This window comes from Gopherus flavomarginatus, chromosome 2 (assembly GCF_025201925.1).
Source record: "Gopherus flavomarginatus isolate rGopFla2 chromosome 2, rGopFla2.mat.asm, whole genome shotgun sequence".
NCBI classification, from domain to species: domain Eukaryota; kingdom Metazoa; phylum Chordata; order Testudines; family Testudinidae; genus Gopherus; species Gopherus flavomarginatus.
In genome coordinates, this window is record NC_066618.1 from 91,051,408 (window position 1) to 91,072,727 (window position 21,320).

The 21,320-nt window shown below is 37.5% G+C and overlaps 1 protein-coding gene across 7 annotated transcripts in view; it reads left to right on the plus strand.

The window, feature by feature from the left end:
• Positions 1-21,320, plus strand: part of BBS9 (Bardet-Biedl syndrome 9) — a 487,370-nt gene that overhangs the window by 38,554 nt on the left and 427,496 nt on the right. For all 7 annotated transcript variants that reach the window (XM_050937932.1, XM_050937931.1, XM_050937937.1 and 4 more), the window contains 4 exons: positions 6,165-6,339; positions 15,235-15,319; positions 17,940-18,120; positions 19,238-19,367. In XM_050937932.1, coding sequence (XP_050793889.1) covers positions 6,165-6,339; positions 15,235-15,319; positions 17,940-18,120; positions 19,238-19,367 — 571 coding nt within the window. The remainder of the gene's footprint in view (positions 1-6,164; positions 6,340-15,234; positions 15,320-17,939; positions 18,121-19,237; positions 19,368-21,320) is intronic.

Below are 21,320 nucleotides of genomic sequence, written 5' to 3' on the forward strand. Positions count from 1 at the left end.
ATGGTAGGAGAGTATGAAGTACAAAACATTAGAACGTATACTATAGAGAACACGTCTACTGTAGTAAGGGGATGGACCATGTGATCTAATGTCTTTTCTATCTCTTATTTTCTGTGATCTTCAAGGCAACTTTTTATAGTATTTTAAACAATAGAATTACAGTACATCAACAAACTGATTTAATTTGTATTGTGATCTAATAAACTTTAAAAAAATATTTATGTAGCTGTGTGTGTGTCTGTCTGTCTGTCTGTCTGTCCCATCTTCCTGCATATCTTTTGTGTAGTTTTTAATACAGTTATCTGCTTTTAAAAAAATCTTGTTTTTTATCATTCATATACAAGAAAAGACAACAAAACTATTAACGTGGTATAAAAACACATCTCTCTGAATTCTGATCACTTGAAACCAGGTTTATTTTTGCAGTTAACATACCTCATTGGAATGTTTTTGGTGTGTGGGTGTCTGCTGCCTAAGATAGTAGCTCAGATGCTTACCTGGGTAACATTTGCTTTAAGAAATAGGCCAGGTTCTGTCCTATGTTACACCTGTGCAACCGTTCTGATTTCAGTGAAGCTTCATGGGGATAACTGAGGGCAGCATTTAATGCAAAGTATAAATATTGAGCCAGAGTTAGCCGACAAGATGGAGAGAAATAAGATACTCTGCCTACTGTGTTTTTTTTTTCTCTTTGTGTATACTGATTTTTAGGAAGTTAAAACTGAGTAGTGTGTTTATACCAACTGAGTTTGCAGTAACTTCTGTTTCTTTCCCCCTCCATATTGTGGAAGGTCTCAGGGACAGTTATGGTATGAGGACTCCCAGGCAGCACAGTGATGTTGTCAAGGAACAGCCAGGGGAAAAGGGAGAGAAGGCAAGAGAGTGAACCTCTATGGAGACAGCCCTTGATTCCAGTGAACCCCTGAGATCCTTGAGCTTAGGGGCTGAAACCTATGCCTCATTTGTGGGAGATGCGGGATGCAAATTCTTCTTTCTCCCCACAGGTGGAAGAATAAAAAGGATATTCAGTGACTGAAACTCATGGAGTTTCTACTCCCCTGACCAGGAATAAGCCAAGATAGGAGCATAGAGCCCTGAATAAAAAAAAAAAATAGGATTGTCGTATAGTGTTTCCTGAAAAATACTTTTGTAATAAGCCAGTGGGACAGAAGAGAAATATTAAATAAGGCCTTGAAAAGTTTGTTTCAGAGCATTCCAAAATGCCCTATTTGTCTCTAAAGATGGACCACTGCAGTTTGCCCATCTCCAAGACTAGGTAGAACAGGACTGGGATTTAGGTATATTGCTACTTACCTGCATAACAAGGATGTTATAAATCTTAATTCATTAAAGTTCGTAAAACATTTTGAGGTCCATGGATGGAAGGTGCTATCCTAGTGCAAAGTACTTTATTTACCATGATGATTGGTTGGTACTAAACTGACAAAAGCTAGAACAAAGAACATTAAGTCTGCCGTACCATCTTTACCTTACATTGTGCCATTTTCTCTTTTCTTCTTTGAAGCAGCATTAGTTACGAATAGTGTCAGTGCTAAAATGAAAAAAAAATAATTGAAAATTAAGTGAGACCCTTAATATTAAACAGGTTTTAATTGAATTCAGGCACCTTGGTTTGACTTTTTTTCAGATGTTGCAGAAGTTACTTTATTAATATATAATTTTTGTTGACTAATTTTTGAATTATATGTTGATGAAATCATCTGCTCTGATCTTGGCTAATGCTTCAGAGCTTCTCGACCTTTAAACAATGAACCAAATGCTTCTCAAATGCTTCTCAGTGATTAGTTTGGTTGACTTAACCCTTTGAATACCACATACTTCAGTATATGAGTGACAAATTATTATGAATAAATCATAAAATGAAGTGTTTGATCTTTTAAGCCATATAAATAGTATTTTAAGAGGTTAAGTAACTGGAAAGGCTTTTTAATAAAGCCACTTCATACACAATTTCAAAAGAAACTTGTTGACTGTCCACATATACATACAGACGTGTGTGTATATATGCATATATAATGTGTGTATAATATAAAATATGTTTCTAATTTTATAAACAATAAAATCTAGATTTGAACAGAAGCCATAGACCCTGCTTTGTAATTTAAAAAACATGTGTTTCAGTGTAAGAAAACCTGAGGAAATTCATAACTCTAAAACTATTGTACCTTTTGGAAAATGCTATCAGGATTTTACATGTTAAACACGTAATTCTGTTAAAATTATTGAATTTAGTAATAGGAAGCATTTGTTCATTGATTTGAAACTGTTAACAGAATTAAAGAATTCACATTTCCTAAAAAGGTGTGTGACTCTTATCTACTAAAACAGAAAAGATTAATGTAGTACCACTGTTTGGAAACATGAAACAAACTTCAATATATTATAGATTAAACCTAATGGGACCAAATCATCAACTTGAAGTTGTCAATGAACCTTGCAGCCAATGGCTTAAATTATGTGATATATTTTGTCTTTATCACTTGCAGTTATAAAGAAAGGCATTAGTTTGGCTTACTTCAGTAGCTGGCAGAATGTTAGTCTGAGAGTTTTTGAACATTGCTCTAATGATTTCCATGTTACAGATGCTTTTTTACAAAATATAGGTGATCTGTACAGATCCTAGCATGATTTAACTTGAGAAGATTGGTTTTCATTGTTAGCTTAGCTACATTTCCTTTAGAAGCCATCATAGACCTCTTGATTAATGGACTATTTTGCTCTGTTTCATGTTTAATAAGGGAAATGGGATTTTTCTAAGGTTGAAGAAAATTATTCTCTATACGTTGATTTATGATTTTGTTAAACCAGAGTGCTATTTCTGCCTTATTAAAACAGTTGGTATAAGACAAATATGTTTTGCATCAGCAGTCAGTAAATCATCCTCCTGAAGTATGTTCTGTTAAATATAAGACTGATCTTAGGTTTATGGCTTTAAGAAAAGAGACAATGAGGAGGTTTAAAGTGCCACTGGACTCCTTACTGTTTTTGTGGATACAGACTAACACAGCTACCCCTCTGATAAGAAAAGAGAGAACTTCTGCTTGAGTAAAATATAATTTTTTTTATTTAGAAATCTATAGTTGGGGTAAATCGGCCATTGCAATAGTTCAGATTTGGTTGAAATCCTATCATGATCCTCTCCCTAAAATTACATTAATTAAAAAAAGTTGTGCCTATCTATCTATAGCATCAGTGTGCTTCCCTATGAATTTGGTTCCCTTGTTTCCTAGGAGGTTGAGAAGCACTGAGTTCAACCTCTGGGAAAAGAACAGGACCGTATTTCATTATTGAAAGTCCTCCCCATCATATGTGTGCAGCAGTGTTAATGGGAATGGAGTGAATTATGTACAGATCTTCTTGGTGGGAAGGATGAAGGGACCATTTTGAGAGTAGTATAGAATGGGCAATCACAAAAAGGGGGAAAAAATGGGATCCAGTGTAGCTATTTACCTTCTGCTCCCCTTACCCGCCTCTGACCACTTGCCCTCAGCTTCAGAGTTTTTACCCTAGTGATCCAAATCTTGGGGGAGAGAGTACTGATTCTCTGTTTAGTCCAGAGGTCGAAGATCAAGTAATACTGTATTAGTAATTTAAGTGAATTATTAACCCATTAGCATGGTCTGTTTCTTTTTAAATAACAGTTGATATGCATCTAATAATTTCTCTGATGAATCAGAATACGAGATAATTTTTCCATATGCATTTTACCTCCAGTGTTGCCATATATTGAACTGTTGCCTCTGTGACCTTATATAACAATATTTGTCAAAGTGGGGCAAAATACATGAGTTTTGTTTTGTTTTGTTTTTTTGCCCATATCTGAGGCCCTGTATTGGAAGAGTAAGATCTGAAGGAGGACATGTAGAAGGAAGATTTTTTTTTTCTCTTTAAATCAATATCCTGTTTTAATCCTGCATGTATAGGCTATAATCCCGCAGACACTTGCAGATGTGAGTAATTTTGCATGGGAGTGAAATAAATGACATTATTTATGTACATATTCGTAGGATAGGGGCTTGTCCAAATACCTACTTCCATTGGCTTTAATATTTTCATTGGTTTCAGTGAGTGTTTGATTGGGCCGTTTTTTTGTGGGTTTCTTTGTGTGAATGGGTGCTAAAAATTATGTGCATGTTTGAATTAATGTTATCTTTTATGTAATGCTAAATCCACAACCTGATTCTGATCTCAGTTGACTTCAAAGATATTGCTCTGAATTTATATCCATGTAACTGAAATCGGCATGTGACCAGTAGGATCTTGCTGCTATTGTAGTTGAATTCTTGATTTCAATATTGACAAGTATTTTTAACTCCTCGCTACAGACATAATATTTTTTAATCTTCCCTTAAAAATATAAAATAAAGATATAATAAAGACAATGGGAAAATGTCATCACTATGTTTTCATGATGATTTTTATATTAGACCATTTAAAGTACCTGGAATGATATGTAGATTTGAACAGTTGTTCTTAGGGTCATTTATTTTATTTTATTTTATTTTATTTTATTTTATTTTAATAATTGTGGTCCCTCAGTTAAAATAAAATATTAACTTAAATCAGAAAACTAATTTTTTTTGCTATCTTTTTGTTTCTCTTAATGTATTGTTATTTACGCAAGAAAGGAAACAGTTAACTAGTTTGAGTTTTAACAGATAATGTTTTTACAACTTTTGGAAGGTTTAGTGCTCTTTGTTCTAGCGCATTATTTATACATTAAAAATAATCTGTTTGATTAGTAATAGGTTTGTGAGCCAAACTGGCAAAATCCATGAAATGCAAAGTACAGATGTCCTTCAAGTCACATCAGTTTACTTGTGGGTTAAATTACCTTATGGAAAGGACAGGTGGGAATAGGATGAGCAATGGTTCTGGGAGTTGTCAGGGATTTCCTTCCCTCACTCCCTGGCAAGAGTTTGGGTGGGGCATAGGCTACCGGAGCAGGGAGTAACTTCTTCCAGGCATTATCTGAAAATGGAGGGGGATTCTCGCACTTCATGGGGTACCAGGTGCCAAATAGCTTTCCAGGGTGGTAAGAGCAGCACTCCTTGAGGTAGAGCCGCGTGGGAACCACCCCTTCTCCATTTGTGAAGTGATTTTCACAGCTTGGACCCTTGTGAAGACATTGGATCTGTTTTTTTTTTCCTATTTGCGTTATGGATATTTTCTTCTCTCTGCCGATTCACGGTTTGCTCTTCCTTCCATCACTATCTTTTTGCTACCAGCATTGGTCTCATTACCACTTCTCCTTTCCCTATCCACAAAAAGAACAAGAGTACTTGTGGCACCTTAGAGACTAACTGCAAAAAGCTTACACGAAAGCTTATGCTTAGATAAATTGGTTAGTCTCTAAGGTGCCACAAGTACTCCTGTTCTTTTTGTGGATACAGACTAACACGGCTGCTACTCTGAAACCTCTCCCTATCCAGTTTCCTTTCTTTATTACCTAGTCTCTTACTCCGGTCAACTCATCCCCTTGTGCCTTCCTCTGCCCCTATAATATATATTTAAGAAAATAAAATAAAGTAGAAGTAACATGAAGTGCATCAACCATCACCCCATCATTTTACTCGTATATTGTTTCCCTTTCCTCTATGCTTTGTCTGTCTAGTCTATTTTGAGTGTAAGCTCTTCAGGACAGGGTCTGTATCTTCTTTTAACTTTATACAGAACTCAACACAGTGGGTCTCTAATCGGACCTTTGGACACTGGCCTCATATAACTGATGGTAATAGAGTGTCAGCCTCAACTTTGAACATTTTGAGTGGAATCCTGGCTCCACTGAAGTCAGTGAAAGTTTTACAAGTTGACTTCAATGGGGCCAATATTTCACCTCTTCTTTGTTTTGTGTGGGAGGTCACAGCTGTTTTGTTTTGTTTTGTTTATATCTAACTGTAGTGTAACTTCATTGTTAATTTTTGTAAATAACCCGGGCCTGATTTTCAGTTACTCTAGCATCACTGACAGTGTCAAGGAGCCTTAAAGTGGGAGTAAATTACATTTATGCCTACTTTAAAGCTGCTTTATGCTGCCAATATGGTAAATTAGTATTCATTTACATTTAGTGTCAATGAGAATTCAGGCCTGTATATTTTAATAAAAATCTAATATGTAATTAACGGTGCTTTTGTTTCCTTTAGGTCGAGATTTGATATGCATACAGTCCATGGATGGCATGCTTATGTTGTTTGAACAGGAAAGCTATGCTTTTGGTCGATTTCTACCTGGTTTTCTTCTACCTGGTCCGTTAACTTACAGCTCTCGAACAGATTCCTTCATTACAGTCTCTTCCTGTCAACAAGTTGAGAGCTACAAGTATGTATAAATGTTAAATAAGTAATTGTATTTCCTTTTAGGGCTGCCGTCATATAACGTGAATATACTGAAGATAAAAAGTAATGTTTTGTGAAAATATAAATAACTATAATATTTATTTGCTTTTACTCATGTTGTACCACATATCTACTTTTTAAAAGAGGAAAGAACAGATGCCTTTCTTGGTGCTGTCACCTGAAGCTCAGACTTGAATTGTTGTTCTCTGAGTATGCCAGAAGAAGGTCAGGAGACACTGGATGTGTTAATTAGGCCTCAACTTTATTCCTAAGTGTCTGGGAGTACCTGCCAGATAAAACTGTACAGTGCAGGTAATTCCATAATTATTTACATACATCTGGGAAGGCTGCTGGCAGCCCTCCCCCTTACCCATCCTGATCCCCAGCTAAGACATTGCTGAGACCTCACTACTTCCTCCCCTCCCCCCTTGAATGAGAGTCAAGGGGTATATAAAGGAGATTGAGTTGAGTCCCTCCCTCACTCCCCTATCCCTGTTTCCACTCCTAAAACGGATCAGGAAAGGATTTAATCTGATAACTGTATCAATTCCCTGCAGAGTACCTGCACTGGACATCTGCCCCAAGCTTCCATAATGAGGTGTAGCATTGTAACCTAACTCCCCTTTTGTTGTTTGCTCCCTCAAGCCTCCAGCCCTCTGGGAGGGATGTTGAAAAAACCTACTTGGTGTTGGCCAATCTAGCAGTGAGGGGAAAATTCCTTCCCAGCCCCCTGAGAAAGGAGCGACTAATATAATGCCCACAGCAGATAATGACTAAAATCTGGTACTTCAGATATTTCCATTGATGAGAGGGTAGGTGCTGCTTAATCTGACCAGATGAAAGGAGGGCTGTCACTGCCCAGATGTGGGCATAAATATTCCCCCCTCTCTTCTGGTCACCTGCGGGGAGGGATGGGTGTCCCCATGCTGACCCGGAAGGGGCTACCTCTGTATTGGAGGTACCTCACTGGCTCTCTACCTGCCTTTAAAGGGGCAACTCAGCATGTCTGCCAAAACCGACAAAGGTCCCCACCACTTAATGCGTGGTGAGGTCAGTCAGCTTTGAGCACTCATGCATTAATCTGGTGAGGTCTGAATATGTCCTAGATTGGAATAGTGTAGATTTTGTCAGAATGTAGTGAGGTATAGATTGTTGCTTTTAAAGAATGGAGAGTGACTGATGGGGAATGGCATCATCTTTGGAGTGAGATGCTTTCTCAGTGAGAACTGAAGTGGTAGTAAAAGGGAGGTGAAATTGATGGGTGAAAAAAGAAAGTGAGAGATTGATGTGGGAAAGAGGGAAAATATGTGGTTGCTGTTTCATTGAGTATCATTGATATGCTTGGTGCTGTACAAAATACAGAGGAAAGCACAGGCCCTGCCTCAGTGAATTAACAGTTAAACGGAATGGCTTAAAGATGTAACATGCCAGATTACCGGAAGAATGTTAGATCTCAGTGCAGGATGATGGCTTTTTTTTAGTGTTGAGTTGTGTACAGAGGATGATAGCTGATTGTATTACAGGTGATGTTAAGCAGGCAGTTGAGTGAAGAGAGGGTCACTCACTAGTGGAGGGAAGAAGGGAGCTACAAGCTCCAGGGCCATTACGTACAGAAGGCTTAAAGAGAAGAGACTCTTTACGAAGTTAAAGGTTAAGGAGGAGGTTTGTATAACAAAGGGAATGAGGAAGAAACAAGAGCAGAGATTTTGTGTATAACTTTAAATGTGAGAATCAGAAGAGATGTAATAATTTCACAGCCCTAGCTGATGTTAGTATTTTGAATTCAAGTTTCCAAACAACATATCACTGGGCTAAATAAAAGGGGTTTCTTGTGGATATGTCGGCCTCATGCTTCTATTTAAGAATGAAGTAGGCATCTATGAATCTCTTTAGAAAGCAACAAGAAACTATTGTGTGAATCTCAAGGGTCCTTGTACTTCAGCTCTCGGTATTTAATTTTGAATAGTAACAATTTAGCACCACTTCATTTTTCCCCCATAAGTGACAGCATACCTTTTTGAGTCATTATTTTAGACAGCTACCGAAGAATCTAGTATTCAAAAGCCCTTCAAAAATTGAAAGTGATCAGAGCCAGGCAGAAGCCAATTTAAGCAGTATATCATTAAGCCACACTGCTTGTGCTCACAATAAAGATCTGCTCAGTGGAGATGACTGATTAGCAACACAGCTACTGGTAATAAATTTTAAACTATATATGTTTTGAAAGATTAAGGAAACGAGTTATACAAATGGTTCAAGTCTGCCAAAAAGTTAAGCAATGCTGTGAAGCTGTGCCATTCAACTTTTCAAACATGCTGCTGCTAAGTAAACATGTTAGTACTGTAGCATTACTTCTAATTAACAATGCAGACCTGTGGTTGCCAAGTGCCAGCCTCCGCCTGACTTCTGTACAAATGAACAACCATACATAGATCTTTGTGTTAAAATCCTCTATCCTCTACTTTAGCCTTTTAACAGGAGTTGATTCTTATCTGTTAAAATATTAACAGGTTGCCTGCATGCATCCCAAGTCCTTGGGTTTAACAGTGCAGTTGTTGTAGGTGCCAATTTGCCTACGTCTTGTTGCCATACCAACAAGTTTTCCTCTTGACTTTTCCCTATGGAGGGAATCAGACATGCTGCTGCTTTAATTATATTCTAGTAGGACCCATAAACCCCACTCAGGATAGAAGGCCCATGCTGTATAAACACCGATGAAGACAGAGTCCCTTTTCTGGGAAGCTCACAAACTAAGTGACGTAAGATCCAATAGTGTAGGTTGAGCATATGGATATAACATACAGATAAATGTGTGTGGTCATGATTGACGCAGTATGATTAACTTCATTTTGCCCCTTTTTTCATATTAGTGGGAGTGCCTCTAACTAGTGCCCTATATTGAGGCCTGTCCCTACTAAAGATGATGTGGGCATATTCCTAGACTCCTGTTTCTGAGACCAAGCTTGGATTTGGAATTCTGGGCTAAGAGAATTACCCTTTAGGAAAGATAAAAGAACAAAATTATATCTTTTCTTATCTTATCATTGGAGATCCTGGGCTTCTTGACTTTTGAATATAGTTCAATACTGAGAAGTGTGAAAATTGATGCTGGACTGCTGGCCTTTCCCATTCAGAGAGGGATGTATAATCTGGCAATTGAGTGCTACCAGATGTGATGCTGGCAGCCTGAGTACCAGCTGTGGCCAAGGGCTAGACATCAGCTGAGAACTGACAAACTCACAGCTGGAAGCCAGGCCAATTCACTTGTATATAGATCAAAGTGATCATTAAATACATAAGAATGTATTTGCAGTGTAGTTGTAGTTGTCGGTCCCAGGATATTAGAGAGACAAAGTGGTTGAGCTCTGTGTGGCTCGAATCTTGTGTCTCTCACCAACAGACGTTGGTCCAATAAAAGATATTGCTGCAGACTTTGATTTGCCATATGCTCTGCCATAATGCTGCACTGGCCACCAGGGGTCTCAGGAACATAAGGTAAAAAATCCTATGTGATGAAACCTGCTTGTTCTTCTTGTGAGGAATGTAATCTCCCTAGCTTTGTGTGGGACTCACGTTTAATTAAAACCACCTGCTACACCTCATAAGTCCCCCTATACTTTGCAGTGCAGAGGCAGGGGCCTGCAGAAACACTGGTTGAACTGAAGGGAGCTGTCTTCTTCATAAGCCCTTGCTACCTGACTGAGGAAGTCTCTCAAGTTCTCCCCTAAAGGCAGCTAAAGCCTCATCTAGTTGACTGCTGCGATTTCTTCCCCAAGAATTGTAGCACCTGCATTGGCTGCTATGACTCCTGCTGTTGTTTGCTATACTGAAACACTCAGCTAGGGAGGTGGGCGTGCTGGTACTAATACATTTATGGAAGTGCGCTTACCTTGCATCTCTTTCACTCTCCATCCCTGTGAAGGGATAATGAAATGGATCTGGAGAGCTACGTCACACTATTCACCCCATCAGCCTGGTGATCTGCTCCTTGTTTTTGTGGGCCATTCTGACTGCAGTTGTCACTGCTGATCTGTCTCCATGTCTTACATTCTTTTGCTGCTGGTTACTGAGAGTAGTCAAGAACTGCTTCTAGAGCAGCTGAGTGACCTGTTGCCATTGCTCAGATGTCAGATGTGCGTGCTGCTGGGGTTGACCTGGTGGCCAGGTGGAAGCCAGGGTTGACCTTGTGTCTGGGTGGGAACTTAGAGAAATTTCCGACCCTTTCCCAGGGGTTGACCTGGTGTTTGCTAGAGTCTTCAGATCCCCACCTCAGCAACAATGATCTGGAAGGCATAAGAAAGTTCCTGTCCCAAGTAGAGGAAGCAAGTTTCCTGACCAGAGGTCCAGTGTTTCTTCTGCTACTGAAGTAGCTGTCCTGCCCATCCCTTGTCTGCCTGGTGGGCTTCCCCTGGAATACTGAATATTTTAGCAAGTTGGAATGGAAATATCCCCAGCCATCCCAATGATTTTTAATCCTCCTTCCTCCTACCCTATGCAGTGCTGGTCAGTCATAGTAACCCGCAGATTAAGAATCTGCTAGTTGTGTTAGTCTCTACCTACATGTCACTAGTTCAAGTCATATATAAAGCAAAATTTGCTTCCTGCAAAGGAATTTGGGCCTGATTACATCAGTGATATAGTTTAAGGGTACTGTGATTAGTTTAGCAATTTTCTTTTGGCAAGAATTAATCTGCATGAAGCATACAGATTCCTATGAAACTCCTACTCAACATTCCAATCTGACAAGTTCATCTGCTTTCAAGACCAAAAGTGCACATTTTCCTTCATCATAAGGGCTTATAGCCAAAATGCATCATCTTTGTGAGGGGGAGGAGGAATGAAGATTTTAGAGATAATCATAACCTAAAGGATTTAGAGGAACATAGCCATTTTTTTTTCTGTTTTGCATTTTGTCTCAAGAGTACAATTTATCTAATGGTAACATAACCTGGCTTGTGCTTTACTGCCATAATAAATATTTACTGCTCTAGCACCAGAATTCCTATTATCTCTCAAACAATATACTCGGCTAATGGAGCCTTTATGCTTTCTACTAGTGGGACTATTTTGTGTTGACTCCTGGATACTAAATAGGCTGTAAAGTTTGTATAGTTGCATTGACCAGGGGAAGGTATAGTGATATAAGCATAAAGATGTGAAGTAAATAGAAAATTGGCGTCAGTCATTTCTTTCCAACATGGATAACTGATAGCAGTATAATTTACTGTTTGTGAATTTTCTAGGTGACACCTTTTAAAAACTGTGGGCTTGGTTTCTATTCATAGTATTTTAAAGATCCACAACTCATTTCAAGAGATTAGGGGTTTGCTATAATGTCTTTGGCTAAACTTTCCCTCTGTCTGTCTGGCGGTCACCATTCACTTCAGTGGTGTCTTTGATCAGAGTTTCAGGATTAGCTGTGCCTTTGATTCTCCCTCACACTCCTGCCCCTTATCTTCCTTGAGGGCACCCTCTTATGGCTTTAGGATTCCTACCCATCACCTTTCTTGGGGTGGAGACCCATGTGTCTCTCCTTTCAGACTGCAGCTTTGTTGCAGTTCCTCTGCATCTCACTTGTGACTTTTCCAGCAGGTGTAACTGGGGTCCAACATACGTGGTTGTTAATGCTTTCTCCTGGGCTACAACAGTGTACACTGGTTACCAGTCAGCTTTCACAAAACAAACTGCATTTATTCTTAGAGCAAAAGCATTACAGAGAAAACATATAAAAAACAATAAAAGTTCCTATATACATGCAAAAAGCTTACCAGAGGTTACCTATCAGTCTTATGGGATCCTGGTAGGTCAAAGTCTTTCCAACCCTTCTGCAATGGTTGGGGCCCTTGGACAGAATGCCTTGTCCTTTTGCTGCAGCAAGAAAGCTCTGAGTCCATTTAAATGCAGGCTTTTTATGCCAAAACCCTTTTCTTTGTCTATTGGTCTCTGGAAAATCCAGTTTGAACCAGCATACACAAACCTTCATAGGGGGTGGTTCCTCTCTGAAGGTGTTTACAATGTGAGCAATTCATCTTCATCATCATCCATCATTTTAGTTTCTATCCTGTGGAGTAGAACAGACTCATACATACTATCTCTGGTCTGCAGTGATACATAAACTTAATATTATGTTCCCCGAAAGATACTTTATGTGGTTGCACTATCTGTCACAGGTTTGTTTTAGTAGTGCTGTGTAGTTTGTGAAGTACTTTGAGATCCTTCAGGATTTTGATACATGTAATGTGCCAAAATACTTTGAGAGAAAAACATAATGTAATATAATTATTGAAGTATTATGGTACATTGCAAAGTAGGATTTACTAATATTCCATATAAGCTAAGGGGAGGATACTGGAAGGGAGTTACACATAAGTTATATCTCAAAGCTGAATGCACAATTGAGCCCTCAAAGGTGAGGGAGAAATAGGACCCATCTGTAGCAAAGCAGAAGAAATTTTGTTTTTAATGTTTTATGTTAAAGAAATAATACGTCTTTCTGATTTTGGCAAACTCAGTGTGCCACCCATCTGGACTGGTATTTTTTAACAGGGCAACATGGAACAATTTGTCCTGCTCTGAATTTTTCTGCCATCCTGAGATTTATACAGTACAGTACCTTCACCTCAGCAATCAAGCACTATTAAATTGATTCTTATTTTTAAGCTCGAAAGTAACATCTCTCTCCATATTTAAGTTATTTTACATGTGATGTGACATGAAAGAATGCTAAATAGCTTGATAGGTTTGTTTGGCCCTCTGTGGGTTCTGTGGTTTTAAGATTTCAGTGTTACAAGGAACTGCCATTCAATCAGTCATTTCATAGATATCAATGCACTTTTGTGATTTGTGGGAGACTAGTCTGAAAAATGTAGATCTCCCCCATGTTATATTGTAAAATAATACTGTATTTGGTCCAATGTTTCTGATTCAGTACTTTGGACAAGAAAGTCAAGTTCCTAAGATCATTTCATTGAACACTTATGTGGTAAAGAGAGATTTTTTCCCCCTACCTCAGAATCTGCAACATCTATTTTAAATGTTCCGTAGTTTGAAAACAGAGTGTTTTTGCTTGTTTGGAAGGCAAAGTTGGAGAGAGATACAGTAGTATTTGTTTTGTAGTTTTTTTATTTAGGTCATAGAAAAATTGCTTTTGAACAATTGCATTTCTCAACTCAGTTAGAAATTTTAAAATTTTCTGTAGTAAAAATAAAATAAAGTTAAAACCACTAACAAAAATCCTTTAGTAGCCATTGCCCCAAATACAGAAATAAACCTAAAATGTTAGAGTTGATTGTGTTAATATTTAACTTTGTCTTGGAATAAACTAAAATATATTTAATCTGCTGTTAAATTACTGAAATCATCAGGGAGAATTGGGACACTTGGAACTCTCTGTTGTCCTAAGCCTGATTTTAACAGGAGCTGAATCAGTATATTTCCAGAGCTGGGCCCTAATTTATAGGTAAAGCTTTGCAAAAATTATTAAAATACATTGATTAGTTTTGTGAGGGAGTGTGATGTCTTGAAAGTGGCCAGTTAGAGTATTAAGAAAATTATCGACTTGTAGGATTGTGTGTTAAATTATAAAGATAAAGGCATTTAGCATGCATGTCTAAAATCAACTATGTGCTGAATACCTGTTACACTTACTCTTTTTGATACATTTGGCTCATGATATTGTGATAATACTTTACACTTTTATATCATCTTAATCTCAAAGTGCTTTAAAGTGTGCTGCTTCTCCGATCTATCCCATGTGTCTTAAGAGTAAGACATTAACAACATATTTTTTTGCTGTTTTTTATTCCTGTTGGATCTGCAGAGCCAACTAAGAGAGAGTGTGTTTGATTCAATTCCTCATGCAACAGGAACAGGGTTGTTTAATAAGTTACGCCGGTGCAAACCCAGGAAGGAAACGGAAATATATAGGTGTCACTGAGGGCATAATTTGAGCATTGTGGGGGTTGCATAAGTGCAACTAAGGGCACATATAGGCCTGCATAATTTTTATTATGGTTGATAATGAATGAGTGAGAGGAAAGAAGCCAACTTGACTCAGTTTGCTGGGCTGTCTGTAATAAAATGAAACCTATGCAACTCATCTAGTCCCATTTTTACAGAGACACATTTCCGAGTAGAACCATTTAATTTTCTAACATGTCTCTAAGGTAGGCACCTGTTACTCTGTCTCAGCTTTAGTTTAAATTTTTTTTTAAATTAGAGATTATTTGAAATGAGGAAGATTCATGCTTTTTCTCACTGCCCTAAGGTCCTATTTTCAAAATGCTGTAATAAATTCTCTGGCCTCTCTCTCGTTTATGGCACCCACCTCTAACATTTAGTTTAAACAAACAAAATAAAATCTGAACTCTTGTGGAAAAAAAAATTAATGTAAATGTAATCCACACACCTTCTGGGTGTGGTGTTCAGTCCCATCTAGTGGCACAGAGACCACTTAAAGATAGAGATAAAATGAGTCTGCTCTACAGTCTTAGCTAAGAGTTGGTTTTTAGCTCATGCTGTAGAGGCTCATGCCCTGAGCTCCAAAGATTCCCAGTTCGATCCTGCCGGGTTGTTGGTGTTACGTGAAATTAAAAAACTGAAATCTTCCACTACTATTAGATAAGCATGTATCCTTAAGGTAAAAAATCTCAATCTGATAGCATGTTTTAAATACTACTTTTAAATCCATTATCTAGATCCTATCCTTCAGTGCATGTGCTCCGTAAGAATGATGGTATCAAGATACATTGTACAGTAGGTTTTCTGACAACATTTTTGGATTCTGCTTTTGCCATAACCTTTATAGTTAACATTATTTTAAAATTTGATGTAAAACTGATGAACTGCAAAGAGACACTATCTGTATTTTTTATAACAGGTACCAAGTGCTGGCATTTGCAACAGATGCTGATGAAAGACAGGAGACAGAGCAGCAAAAACTGAGTTCTGGAAAAAGGCTTGTTGTAAGAGCTGTTTATTTTACATAAACTATACCGTGCAGTGCATAAATATTAAAAAGAGAGAAGACTAGCTGACAGATAGAAACATTCTGTTGTCACTAAGGGCCCAATCTAACTTCCATTTAAGACAATGGAAAGACTCAAGTAAATTTTACTGCGATTTGGATTGGGACCTAAATATTCATTAAGCTCTCTGTTTTGAGAATGGAGAAATTAACATAACATAAAGGGTTGATTTCATGTTAATTTCTGTCAAGATAGAATGTGTTAAAATAGATGTACATTTAAAAATTTAAGCAAAATTTAATTTAAATTCTTTTTATGGTTAGTTTGTTAGATTACTAAAATGCACCCCTTTAAAGTTGGGGGCTCATGTATGTTGTTAAACAGAACACTATATAGGAAAAAGACATTTCCTCAAATAGCCAGCTCGCCCATCCTCCTGACCCCCATTGTCCCTTGCCCATCCTCCCCACCCTTGCAGTAAAAAACCTGGGAAATTAACTTCTTTTGCATCATGCCTTAAGGCAGACATACTCAGGCCATTTTGGACTAGTGGGAAAAAGGAATTCTCCCCTCGGTGGTACTGCACTGACAACTGCTTGATCATTTAAGATACTCGAGAAAATGCTAGCTTAAATAGTCCAGCTGACCACATCTTCCGTTATGGCACATGGGGAGGAGAGATGATCTCTGGAAGAGTCAGAACTCAAACATTTTTGTACTATATAAATCAAAGTCAACATCTTGATTTGCACATGGAAGCAAATAGAGAACCAGCTCTTGGATAACAAGTCTCTATGTTCTCTTTGACTAACACTGCTAAATAGGTGAGGACTGTATTCTGTAATATGTTTGGCATCAAAGAACAGTCTTCAAATGTAACCCCACTTAGAGACATTGCAGTATACTTTACCATAAACAATACCAGCTGATAAGATGTACAAGTATCCATAAGGGGGAAGAATGCATAGCTAATACAATTGCTTCTGCCTGTGAAAAGAAAATGAAAGAATATTATGTCCAGATTGCTGAAGATGACATCCAAGAATGTGGAGAAAAATACAAGAAGATCTTTTTTGTCTGAGGCAATAAAAATAGGACAGAAAAAAATGAGGACTTCCCATGTTCACTTATCCCAAATTTCTGAGGGATGGGTGTCCAGAACTCTATCTGAATCATGTTGAGAAAGGAATAATTTCTAACACCGTTCCAGACCTTGTGTACTCTCAGAGGTAGCCTCAACTCAGCAGCTGGTGGCCAGCAATAGGTGTAGCTGCACTGGGCAAGGATATGAGGGATTTGCACTCTTAAATTAAGAACAAACAGTGCTAAGCTTCAACTAGCTCTATCAGTGCAAATCCCTACATGTTCTTGTGTAGGCTTTGGAGCACAGTTACGCTGATTGTTGAAATAGGGCTATTCTTGAGGGAGACAAAAGCCGTGAACTACATTGTGAGTGTTCAAAAATTCTTCTGTAACTATCAACCTTTGTGTTATTTGACTGAAAAAGGAGGATTGGTGCCCCACCTTCCTGATGGCACTTGATAGAGCTTTCAGAAAGACTATGAATTCACCTTTTATCCCACTACCAGAAGTATATGGAAATCTGTGATGAACAGAGGGTGATACAAATATAGCGCACATTTTACCAATGAGGGACTGTAAATTAAACTAGATGCTAAATTTATAAAAGTAACTGAAGGACATATGGGGGGAATTTCTGATCATTCTTGGCTGGAGTCTTAATGGACTCTGAATCCATCAAGTTAACAAAGTACTGGAATTTCACAGGGCAAAAAAAAATAAAAATTCAAACACTTTATGGAATCTTTCTGTTACCTAGGCAATATGACGGGTATTAGTTGATCCCGGAACAGAAAGAACTTGCTGAAAAATGGATGATGTAACATAATCCTGATTTCTTTTATTCATTTTTAGCATTTTAAAATGGAAGGTGCAGGTTGTTACCTTAACTCTACCAGTATGTTTGTGAAGGAGGTTATGCCTCAGTTTTTTAATCACAGTGATGGAAAGTTGTGATTCAAAGCCACAAAATACAGGGCAATTGAACTGAGAATTTTATCAGTTTTAGAAGCCTAGCTCTCTTGTTCAACCAGCTTGGCATCAGTCAAGTGTTTGTTTAGCAGTATCTAAGGGCAGACACAAAGGAGACGGTAGACTTTAGCTAGTTAATAAAATGGGGGACTTTGTGGTTTTATTTCCAGATTTCAAAGCGTTTTTTCATTTTGGACAATGTATGCATTTTTATTTTTTGAACAATAAATATGATTACAGAGTGAATTGCATAGCATGTGTTTATGGTTTATTTCATAAAATGTTTGTGGGCTGGTTTTTTTCCGCTCTCCCCAACAGTGTGTTGTTTTTTTTGTTTTTTGTTTTTTTTGAATCAGGAAAATCACAACATTCCTGAAAATAATATGCATCTAAAATATAGAACATTTTACCTCTTTCCCCCCTCACCACCCCCCAAACTGATTTTGTCTTTTCACTTACATTGCTGAAAATTCATTTGGTTTGATGTAGACTGAACATTCTTCTTAAGCCTTTTATTATACACATAGCTGTTAACTGATCTTTGGTTATATTTTCTCTTTTGAAGATGGATTGGGTTTTAAACATTGGAGAGCAAGCACTGGATATATGTGTTGTGTCCTTTAATCAGACCTCCTCTGTTTTTGTGCTTGGTGAGAGAAATTTCTTTTGCCTTAAGGATAATGGGCAAATTCGATTCATGAAAAAACTTGATTGCAGTCCAAGTTGCTTCCTTCCTTATTGTTCAGGTTGGTAAAAGAAAAATTAAACTTAGAATCTTTGACCTACTTACACTTAAAACTAATAATTTTTTTCTTTAAGAAGATACAATCTTTTGAATATATTGTGGATTAATATAGTAAAAGCTTATGTAGAATTCAAATTGTATCTTACACTTTGTAACTGAAGTGGATAATTTTTCAGAGAACAGAAAGAATCAAGTATCCTAAAATTTGGATTCTATTTGCTACTTTTTCTTGTAAGTCACTTATAGATAAATAAAAAGAGCAAAATCTTGCTTGGATTCAAATATAAGGCACGTAAGGTAGGGGTAGAAGAGAGGTAAGTCCACCAAGATTAAGCTATTCAAGCATGTTGCATGGTACCTCAGAGCAGCTGAGATCAATTAATTTTTCAGAGCTTTAAATGCAGCAAGAATGCAAGAAAGTTAGGGGTCTTGTAAGATTAAATGCTTGTGAGGTGCTCTGATTCTGTGGTTGAATGGTATAAAGCTTGGTTGACAAATTGATAAGACCAGAATTAAGAATCTATAGTTCCATTTTGGTACCAGAATAGCAAAGAATAAGTTTTAAAATCTTATCTTCAATTAGTTAATTTAAACTTTACAAACACTCTCATAATCATCTTTATTTTACTTTCTGTAATTTCTTGTGTAAACATGTGATAGTCTATTGATTAAAATTACTTAACCAATGTGTGTGTTGTGCCATGTCTATCCCAGTGCATTTATAGTGATGATGACAAATCCATGATATTTTACTTTTGGGGCATTCTGGGACTTCTGGTACTAACACTTATGAGTAATAGTTCTGGAAGTACCAGAAATGTGTCCAGCACATCTTTTTATACATGCATTGATATCATTGTAATTGGTGTCCATGATTAATCACATATTTTTGGTTATTGTCTATGTAATTTTATTATTCTTTTTGACTGCTTAAAAGTCTATAAATAAAAAGGAAAACAGATTTGTTCACAAATGTGCAATAGTGGCTTCCCCTCCCCCAAACCCCTTCCCCCCCCCCCAAAAAAAAAAAAAAAAAGGAAAATAATGTGAACCTGAAAGGATCATACTGGCTCATGAAAACATCTATTGTCTTAAAGCTGTTTTTATGTTTTTAACAGTGTCTGAAGGAACAATAAACACTCTGGTTGGAAACCATAATGGCATGTTGCATGTTTATCAGGATGTGACATTGAAGTGGGCCACTCAGCTTCCCCATATTCCTGTAGCAGTAAAAGTGGGCAATTTACAGTAAGTAACTTTGTAACCGTTTCATTTTTTTAGATTTCTTTCCAGAAAAAAAAATCTCTACAGATGCTAATAAGCATTTCTATACTATTTAACAATAAAAGGTAGTTTATAAAAGGAAAAAATATAGTTTTGGGTATATTGTATGGTATATTCACTGGATCAATTTATGCTATTACTCTGATACATTTGGAATAATTTTGTTCAAGTATTAGTATTTGGATTTACATTGGTGTAAGTGAAGGCAAAACTTGGCCTCTGTTTCTGACAAAATAATTTCTTTTGTGAAAGAATGATAGATGTTCAAAGATTTCAAGAGAGCGCATCAGTCTAATACGATCTTCTCGGAGATAAGAAAGTAGGAGTCTCTTTGGGAATTTATTCATCATTATCAGTCTAATTGCAGCTGAATTCCAGAGGCTCTTGTTGAAATGGATTCTTGTTCTCTAAAGCTAGTTAGTTTAGTATCTGTTTAAATTATTCAATTTTGCATTCAGAGCAAGGAAAGAAACTGTGACACTATTGCATGTATTTGTTTCCTATCGCTGACACACAGCACGCAGAGTGGAAGAAAATGGGACACAATTATTGAGTAGCCTTATTTCTTGACTTGTAGGTTGCATGTTTTTCACAAATGCAGAGGCTCACAATCAAGGGAAAATGCAAAGTCTGAGTAACTAGTTTTCTCATTAAGATTAAGATACATTAAGACTGGGAATCTCTGAAGAGGGCTACAAAAGCTTTTTGTTCTCTTCCAGTGGTTACCTAATGCTTTTTGAATAAATGAAAATTACAAAATTAAGTTAATGTGAGACAACATGAGTACAAATTGTGATCTCTTTCATCAGGTGAGTGTTAAGTGTAAAAAGATCAGTATGTATCCTGCTGGGACACTTAATGTAAAATAAAAAAGTAAGGTAATATTACAGCATATGCTAGAGTAGCTTGTATCTAAAACTTTTGAAGTCTGGTAAGAAGTACATGAAGCTATTAAGCATTTATTTTTATGACAGGAAATCAGACTAACATTTTAAAAATAGAATACAATATAGACAGTTATGTGTGTGCATATAAACTTTATCCAAATGTTGGTTTTAATTGTGGCAGGAAGAAATTAGTGCAATTTTTTAAAACTTTTTTTTTGCTAATTTTTTGGTCTGTTTCATGGATTTTGAAACCTCAAGATTTTGCTTTTAGTGAAGTTTTAAGGAACCAATAATTTCCCCCAGATTGTCTTGCCGAGTACACGTTCACATCAATATTTTGTAATTTCACATATTCAGAGTTTCCATGCCTGTCATCTTTCTCAATGTTGTTTTATGGAGAGAAGAGGAAGGTATACAGCAACAGTGACATGCCCCCCTTTATAATGTGTATTACTATGTATACATGGGTATGAGAACATGCACATATGGACATGAGTTCAGGCAGGGATGGGAGAAGTTGGAAGCATATACACTTTGGTTCTTCTTCGAGTGCATGCTCATATCCATTCCACTTAGGTGTGCGCTCGCTGCGTGCATGTTCGTCGGAGAATTTTACCCTAGCAACACTCAGTGGGCTGCCTGGGCGCCCCCTGGAGTGGCACCGCTATGGCGCCGGATATATACCCCTGCCGGCCCAACTGCCCCTCAGTTCCTTCTTACCGCCCGTGTCAGTCGTTGGAACTGTGGAGCGCGGCTTTGCTGATCTCCACATCCCTAGCTTACTCGTAGTTCTCTTCTCATCACTGTGTATATAGTTAGTGTTTTTTGTAGTTATACTTAGTATTAGTGCCTAATTTTGTAGTTAGTGTATATAGTTGAAAGGGGGATCGGGGATTAGCCCCTTTCCTCTGCCCCGGTGCGGGCCCATGCCCAAGGCACCGGGATTCAAACCATGCTCGGCGTGTCAAAAGCCGATGCCAATAGGGGATCCCCACGACTCCTGCCTGAAGTGTCTAGGAGAATCCCATCT